Source organism: Anguilla anguilla, chromosome 7 (assembly GCF_013347855.1).
Source record: "Anguilla anguilla isolate fAngAng1 chromosome 7, fAngAng1.pri, whole genome shotgun sequence".
NCBI classification, from domain to species: domain Eukaryota; kingdom Metazoa; phylum Chordata; class Actinopteri; order Anguilliformes; family Anguillidae; genus Anguilla; species Anguilla anguilla.
In genome coordinates this window covers 12,002,128-12,011,096 of record NC_049207.1, presented here as the reverse complement: position 1 = coordinate 12,011,096, position 8,969 = coordinate 12,002,128, and the positions used below count along the sequence as shown (strand labels likewise).

Sequence of the window (8,969 nt, the reverse complement as noted above, 5' to 3'; positions counted from 1 at the left end):
TTAATAAAGGCATGTAGGCAATAACAGAATCATCACTCAGTTTAAAGTGAGCTCACCTGGAGTGCGCTGCCACAGTCAGAACTGCGGCAGATCAGAGAGAGAGTCTATGACACTGCACAACACAAAGCCCTCGACAGAGCAGGCACAATACCCGCCGCGTTGGCTGACTCATCTTTGTTAGTTCTGATTGCACAGGCCTGCTAGGGGAAGCAGACCCCTAGCCCATGTGACATGGAGTATGGATAGAAGAGCCAGATCGACGGTGGACAAAAGGAGTCTATAGGTTTAAAAGGGGAGGATCGAATGGGCTGTTTGCTGTGGAGTTAGCCATAGAGTGTTGCTGTGGAAAGTCTTTTGATTGACACTATACATGTCACTATACATACTGTGTGTCCTCTGATTGACAGCAGGTGGCAATTCCACATTCTGTCTCAGGATGCCTCATTTCCCCAGCACGACTACTCACTCCCACTTTTCAGTTCGGCTTTTACTGCCTGCGCTTGAAAAGTAACATGCATTGTAGGTGACAAGATTTTTTTTATTTCTTCTTGTTTTAAATGCACACCCAGTGAAGTTAATACTCGCTTTAATGTACCAGCTCGGAGCCCTTGACAGAGCCCAGACTGGCATGTTGACAGCTCTGTCGGGGGAAACACGATGCCATGGCGCAGTTGGCACAGCCATGCAGCGAGCCCTGGCATCGAAATGAGGTCAGCCTCTCTCATTACGCGCTGGACAGGAGGAGTGACGTAGGAACAACAGGTGGATTTGTCCCCCCAGTAGAAACTTGAGGCGCTCTCCCTCTCTCTCTCTGTCTCTCTCCCTCTCGTTCACTCTCTCTCTGTCCTCTTACACTCCCTCTCTCTCTCTGCCTGCTGATGACATCAGAAGGAGCCGTGTCTACAGTTCAAACAGCAGATCAAGAGCAAAGCTCTGTGGGGCCCTCATCAATAATCAGTACGTGTGTGACTTGCTGCTCTTTCAAAGCACCTCCAACCATTTTGATATTTTCCTAAAGCAGAAATACTCATCAGCATTGATTGGCACTTGAGAAAGTCATTAATTTTCGTGAAATAAAACTACATGGGCCTTACTGTCATAACAAGATTTTAAAAACACAGAAACATTTATATTGCACAAGCTGAATATATTTTTAAATAAAATAACTATTGAACAAACCAGAGATTTAAAAAAAAAGACTTTCTTCAAAAATGATCTGCGGTTTAAAGTTCCTATTTCCCTGAAGTCTCCTACCGGACAGATCACATTATGGTTGATCGATAAAAGTGCATAAAAAAAGACCTTTTATTGAAAACACTGAATCTGCTCGCGCTTCTCTCTGAAATATGGACCGTGGAAAACACGCCCTTTATTTAATGGCTGCCTTACTGTCCCAAAGCAGGAAAAGGGGCTTTTAACGGTCCCCACTGACACACAGGCTAATCTGCTAAAGCCCCCCATACTGAGCCCATTATTGATTTGGTGGATTTCTTGAGAGAGGGGTGTGTGTGTGTGTGTGTGTGTGTGCGCGTGTGTGTGTGCATTGGGAGGGCAGAACCAGCCATGCCTCACAAACACAGAATTTACATGCATGCCATGTCTTAGACACTTTTCACTGGGTTAAGAAAATAAATAAAAAATAATGCCACTCCTCATTATGATCAACTGTGTCCTTCACATTGCCCCCCATTGTCCCATTTAAGTCATCACACGCTTTGGTTTTGAATGCCTAAAGCTGCATCACTGACATACCAAGATATAAATCCATTTAGGATTGATGGAACAAACTATGTTCAAGCCCCAAATTCAATTGCAGCACTCAAATAGGAATTTTCTCAGGAAAACAGGTCTGGCAACTACGCAACACTTCAGAATAACCTCAGGTTTTCATACTCAGTATTTAGCATTTGCCATATGATGTCAAACTGAGATCAGTAATTAAAATCAATTCAAAATGAACATTTAATATGGAAAAAATAATAAAAAAGGAAAGTCTGATTAAATAAATCGCATTATATTTTTGAGCAGTATGCATAAAGAAAATGTCTGATATCACCTTATTTTTGGTCAGATGTAAAACAGCCATCTTAAGTGCTTAATAAGATCTCTCAGTATGGTTTATTGTGAATGGAGAATCTCATTGCCATCACTGTTCATACAGAAATAGGGAGTTCAATCAAACTGGGTTTGAAAAATACTGAACAGTAATTAAATATAACTCTGTTACTCTCTCTGCTGGATTGCACACTTATATCTGTTATATTGCATAAACCAGTGGTTCCCAACCATGTACTGTCCTGCAGGATTTAACTCTGACCCTAACAATACATACTTCATCCAACAGCTTGAGATCTCATTAAACTGCTAAATAGTAGAATCAGGAGTGCCAAATAGGGTTGAAATAAATATATATATATATATATATATATATATATATATATACAGGAAGCTCTGCAGGAACAGGGTTGTGAACCACTGCCATAAACATATTTTCTAACAGTCACATTCATGGTCATGCAGTACCATTCATTTATTGTAATGGGCCATTCGTGTCCATTTACTTGTTGTGGTAGCTGTGACGTGGCACATCAAGTCCGCGGTAAATTGTACAGGGTGTGCACTTGAGAATTATGGGTAAAGAGTTGTTCCTCGGCAGTGATGCAATGCTTCTGCGGAAATCTGACACCACGGCTGACTCTGACATCATCAATTTCACAGTAGACCTGCAATTTAAATATTACAGCCTATTATTATGTATCGACTATATTATGTGACACATCACCCATGCATAAATCTTAGTTTTGATCTACAGATAAAAGTATTTCACAGTGTTTGCTTAAGACGTCTGAAGGAATTGTGGATAAATCCTTAATGGAATACAATTTTTCATTCTGGTAATGAGCTCCAATTTTATGACATATTAATATTTAATCTATACAGTGTATACGATTTTTTAAAAAGAAAAACAGAAAATGGCACAAGTTACACAAATTAGAATTAACATCTACATGACTTGTAGATGCCTACACCTACAAAGGATGAATATTTGAATATTTTTGCATCTTTGTAAGAATGTATTATTTAACATTTCCAGACAATTTCATGTTGTCATAAAGGTTGAATCTGCAAACATGGCATGAATGAAATTACTAACAATAAATATCAGAGGGTAAAAAAAATCTATTGTATCAAAGTCCATGACACAAAATATGCAAATATGCAATAATAATATTGCTTCTCTCAGCTACTGTATTAACCTTTAAAGTTTTGATGTGTTAAAGTTTTACACATCAACACTGACCACAATTTCCCAAAAGAAGTTTGATCTCCAGACTTCAGTTTGATTTGTTGTTGTTGTTCTTGTTTTATGGTATTCCAGTGTGTTCATTGTCATACAATTGCTTTCTTGTAACACAACAATTGTCATTGTACAGTATAATTATTATCTTGACCAGAGGAAGAATAAAAGAGAAAGAAGTTTAATAGGATGGCACAGTGGTCATCTTTTTTCTCTGTGGTGGTTTAGAGGTGATAAATAAAAATATATGCATGTATACATGAATTTTTATCATCTTTTCTAAAACATTTTGCATTATGGGAATGAGTAAAATACATAAAATATAGCACACAAAGACAGGGGCGTCGTAGTGGGGGAAAAGTGGGACTGACTACCCAGGGCCCGAATGGGGGAAGGGCCCTCGAAAAGCCTGGAATGATGCGTGAGAGACATGGATCAAGAGAGAGAGGGGGCCCACAGAGACTGCTTACAGTATGTATAGGGCCCAGAATTTTGTGCTACACCCCTGCACAAAGAAAGAAAGACATACAAACAAATAAACAAAACGTGTTGCCTTGGACCTCGTTGCATAATTCGGACAGGAAACGTTTGGTAGGCTGCTAGGGGATGACCAATGCGACAGTTAATATAAATCTAATCAAAGAAAAACTGTCAAATATATCTGTGTTTACGTAAAAACTCGCCACATTAAGTGGCGAGGACAAAGATAACAATTTTTTTATCTCAGAGTGGATACAGACCCTTAAAGCTCTTGTTATATATTTGCTCAATTGCAAGCATTACAGGGTTCTTCTCGCAATCTCTCTAATACTTATTATGAATGAAGACACACCGGATGTCCCTATTCCCATTTGCTCACCGTGCTGTAACTACAGGAAAATCCAAAATTTCGCAAGCACGCTCCCGCCCCCCAGAGGTTCGGCACGCTCCGCTCGCTCTCAATCCCCGTTGCCAGGGTTTCCGTGTACGCGCGATTTGAGCGGAGACGCGCACTTCAATCTCGGTAGATTGCCAGACATGGCGGCGGATCTGAACCCGGAGTGGCTCTCTTGCCTCCCGTCTTCTTGGAGTTATGGGGTAACCCGGGACGGACGCGTCTTCTTTATCAAGTAAATATCGTCTGGATACTAGGCTGGGGTGCTTTTTCTTTGTTTCGGTTCAAATATTTAACTGAACATATTTATATGCTTTACCTTCTCCCATTTCTTACCAACAGTGAAGAAGCGAAGAGCACAACCTGGTTGCATCCAGTCACTGGCGAGGCCGTAATTACTGGCCATAGAAAAACTACAGGTAAATGTTTTTACTGCTTACAAGTTGTATATTTGGAAACTACAAAAATTTTGTTATGACTGCTTGCCCTCAGTATAGCAATACTTTTAGAAACCAACCGTTTTTTGTTTGTTTCTCGGCGCTGTTTGAGTTTGAGTGCTTGAAATTTGAAGTGGTGGCTGCAGCAACAGCCGTTTTGCACCAGCAGTACCACCACACAGGTAAACTCGAGAGTGAGAACGCAGTAATATGCGAGTGAGTTGTTTAAAGTTCAATTCTATGACAGTTTTATCAGACTGTTTAAAGTTTACCAGTGTCAGAAAAACACAGTAATCATCGATATAGGTATCTGCAAGACAAGCACTGGGATATTGTAGCTAACAGCGACGAATAGACGGGTGTTTGTAAGCTAACGTTAGCTAACTAGCTTTCTTGTAAGTAACACCAGCCTGTCAGCTAGATAGCTGATCAGAGAATTAATCTTAAATATTGTTGATTTTATCTTCACGTCTTGCAGACTGTGCGCATCTGCACCGTCAGAAACTATAGTTAGCCAACTATCAAGCTAATGTGGTGTATGGATTGCACTCATTCGTAATGGATTGCAAGATAATTGGAAATCGGAATTGCATGGAGATGTTGTGATATTATTAGGGGCTGCAGACACTTGTTTAGCACAATACCGCCAAATGCGATTATAAAATGGGTAACGTTAGCTACAGCATCCATTCAAGTGGAAATTCGATATATTCGCCAGGCGCGCAAGTCGATGTTATCAAATGGCTTATAGTAATTAAAACGATATAGAGGCAATGGTTACGAAATTGGGTAACGATCGCAAGGCAACACGGTGATGTGATCTGCCGTTTGGCAGAAATGCTGAGAGGCGAATAGCCAACTAGCTTGCTTTTTGGTTAGCTAGAGACTCTGTTGTACGGAGCTGGGGAAACGATCAGTCCCCAGCTCGCATATGGGGGCACTGCAGATCACACAGGCGTGCCACGCGATGCCTCTGCAGCTGTGGGCACGCTTGTTCTCAGCTTACATCATTAACATATCACACACGTATGTGCCCCAACACCACTGTTGCTACGATTCACGTAACAGTTTATTTATGCGCGTTTGTTTACTTATTTCTCTCCCCCCCCCCCATACAGATTTGCCAACAGGATGGGAGGAAGGCTACACGTTCGAGGGAGCTCGGTGCTTCATAAAGTGAGTTGGAATAATGACACTACCGCGCTGTGAAGCCGTCCCTTTCAGTTTGTTTACCCCGTCTCTCCCTCGACACTGGCTTTGGGCAGCAGCGGAGATGTCATACCGCAGCCCCCTTCATGCATTGCTCCTCCTCTGGAATTTATTTTTTGGAATTCCACGTTCCCAGTCACGCTAAAAGTACACAGAACGACAGGGCTCGCCCCTCAGAACAGGTCGTATTACTGTCAGAATAACGTGGAGTTTGACGTGCTGGTGTGACTCAGACATCGGTTGGCTAAACTGGCTTTACTCGTTGGCTTGCGCGTCTCCCTCGGGACACAACGTCGTTAGTCCTCCATTATGAGTTCTAGTTTGCACATGCTATTTTTTTTCCCGAAGACTGGAGATATTTTATGGCTTCACGTATTAAATTGCAATAGAAGTTTATCTACCGTTGCGCTTGATAAATCCGAATGAATTTATTGATGAAATGTTCCTTGCAATAGCTACGTCAACGACGTAGAATCGGATTTTCTACGGCAGTTTGTGACATACATTGAAGACAAAGAGCAACATGCTTATCTTTTTAGTTTGTGCCATTGAACTTAGTCGTCCTTCCTTAGCTAGTAATCTCTGTACTGGCAGAAATGGGGGGGAAATGCTTGAGAATGACGTTGATTTTTCGTGCAGTCTGCTCACACTGCTTGTAAACTGGGAACCTTTACTCTGTTATTTGCACAGGATATCAGACAAGTTAATTATTGCTCAGCTGATTGCTCAGTGTGTTTTTGTTCGAATGGGATGACCGAGGGAAACTTAAGTATGCTACTTTCATTCCAGTGCCAATTCTGTTGGTTGTTGGTTGTTCCTATTTAGGGAGTTTTTGATGAGCTCAGCGTCCAAAATTAATGTAGCATTTTGCCATAAAGCAGCAGAAAGCAAAATCAACACCGTTTGCATCTTGAAGAATGGCTGAAATAAGACGTGCACTTCGTTTTTTCTTTCATTGACTTTTAGTCAATGGAGAGACGGAGTAGCCACAGTCTGGTGCCTTCTGGGTTCTCTGGATCGGCTGTCTGTGTGACATTGCGGCGCTCCTTCAGAAATGCTCATTGTCTTTAATACAACGTTTGTGCTTCTTGTGACCATGATTGCATTTTGTTTGGATGTAGCGCCCAGGCTAAAGCTTGCTGGCGTGTTTAAGAGCGCAGCAGCCTCTTTTTGTATCTACCTGGGAGATCTCTGCCTGTACCGCGGACGCATCGGCTCACAAGCGAATGGGGTTGTAGGAGCTGCAATTAATTCTAAAAACCAACATTACCCGAAGGGCTTCTGTTGTGGTGCAGTGGTTAGTTGAAACGTCCGATTTTATTGAGTACCCGCGAGACCTTATTGTTTATGTCTGCGTGTGTGTGTGTGTGTTGTGAGATGTCCCTTGTGCCACACACCCCCCTCCCTCTGGGTTTCTCTCTTTCTCTCTCTCCCTCTCTCTGAGCTGAATGTGATGGAGTGAAACGAGGACAGGACCGTGCTGTGTGGGTGGTCAGGGGCACTGGGGGTCAGGGTGACCGCACTTGGATGTTATTGGCCATGTCGGCCATCGGAGAGACGGCTCATTTCCCTGGTGACCCCACCCCCCCCCCCCCCCCACCCCCACCCCCACCCCCAGCGGTGCGGAACGGGAGCCAAGCCCGTTGCGGGTTGTGGCGGCTAGTCGCTCCCCCTGCTTCCGCGTCTCCTCAGCAGACCATAATAAGGCCTGGGTATTGTATGCCAGGGCAGGCTCTTCCGTGACCACGCGGGGCTCTGAACCGGAACGCCGCCTCAGATTCCCCCCCCTCGTGCTGCTTCCTCCTCTTCACAGCGCTGTGGAGTCCTGAAGCCGACCGTATAAACGACACAGGTGTCGTGGTTCTGGCGCAGGTGACCGGTTGCGGGGAATCTGCTTTCTGAAGCTACGGCGGTCCGGCACGTCCAGGGAGCCCGAAGCAAATAGGGGTTGCTTTTTCACATATTTTTTTTTGGGGGGAGATTGTTTCATTTTTGTTTCTCTTCAGGTCACAGTACGCTTCGTATTCCATCAACAGCCGCCGGCAGACTGCCAGAGATGGGCGGCGATAGGGATTTGTTTATTACTCTCGCACGCGGGGGCGACGTATTAAACAGGCAGGCTGCTATTTGCTGAGCAGAGGTTGAGTCTGCCGCCGATTCTAACTCTGTGACCAGCCCTTACCCCCCCCCCCCCCCCCCCCCCGGTTCGCCTCGCCCGCTGAATGATCGAGCGCTTGATGGAACGGGGCAGTAGTGGAGAGCACTCCCGGAAGAGGCAGCACAGCCTTCCCCCGGAAAATAACCCAGTCTGTTAAAAAAAAAAAAAAAAAAAAAAAAAAAAAAAAAAAAAGGGGGAGGGAAAAATCAAAGCCTTGATACAATCATTACAGCTGCAGCGTCCGTTAGACCAGAGCTGCTCTGTGGAGCTGGACGTTGCGTCAGACCTGGGAGGCCTGCGGGGACTTTGAATTTTCAGCCATTTTTTTTTCTTCTCCGTTTTTTGAAAGAACAGAAGCGGAAGCTTGCAGTGAGGGGACGGGACGTAGAGAGTCGTCGAGGACGTGAACTGTAATTGACACAGAGGCTTAAGGGGGTTTTAGGGGTAGTGAGGTTGGCAGGCCTACCCCCCCCCCCCACCCCCCCTCCCCGGTAGCACAACGTCAGTGTTTGAAGTGCGCTGCCTGTTCCTCTGGCTTAGTTTGGCAGCTGTTGAGTGCCTGGGGAATGCCACAGAATAAACTGTTTATGAAGCTCTACCCGCTCCCCCCCTGCTCCACTTCACTGTGGGTAAGCAGGCTGCCAGTGTTACTGTGTAGAGATGGTGGGTTAGAGAAATTGATCTTTGTCTCTGCCCTTGGCTTCCATTTCTGTCCCACCCCCACCCCCACCTCAGACTGGCCATTGCTACATTGTAATGAATGCATTCACCTGTGCTTGGGACAAGTGCCATTGCACAGGAGTCAAAGAGTGTCCATGAACTGGCAATGGCAATGGCAATTACAAAGGATTATCATTGTACTTATGCAGAATTAAAGGACCTCTGTGCATTGAATAGAAACGTTTGAATGGTGGGTCTTTACTGTGGGGCAGTAGAGGTTGGCTTGGGGGGGGGGCGGGTGGGGGGTCAGTGATTTACAGCTTGGCCGCACGC

At 44.4% G+C, this 8,969-nt stretch overlaps 1 protein-coding gene across 1 annotated transcript in view; it reads left to right on the top strand.

Moving 5' to 3' along the window:
- The first annotated feature begins 4,268 nt into the window (after positions 1-4,268).
- The window catches only part of plekha5 (pleckstrin homology domain containing, family A member 5), a 189,158-nt gene continuing 184,457 nt past the window's right edge, over positions 4,269-8,969 (top strand). The window contains 3 exon segments of the mRNA XM_035425822.1: positions 4,269-4,407; positions 4,515-4,591; positions 5,728-5,785. Of these exon segments, the coding sequence (XP_035281713.1) occupies positions 4,316-4,407; positions 4,515-4,591; positions 5,728-5,785 (227 nt within the window). The 5' untranslated portion in view covers positions 4,269-4,315.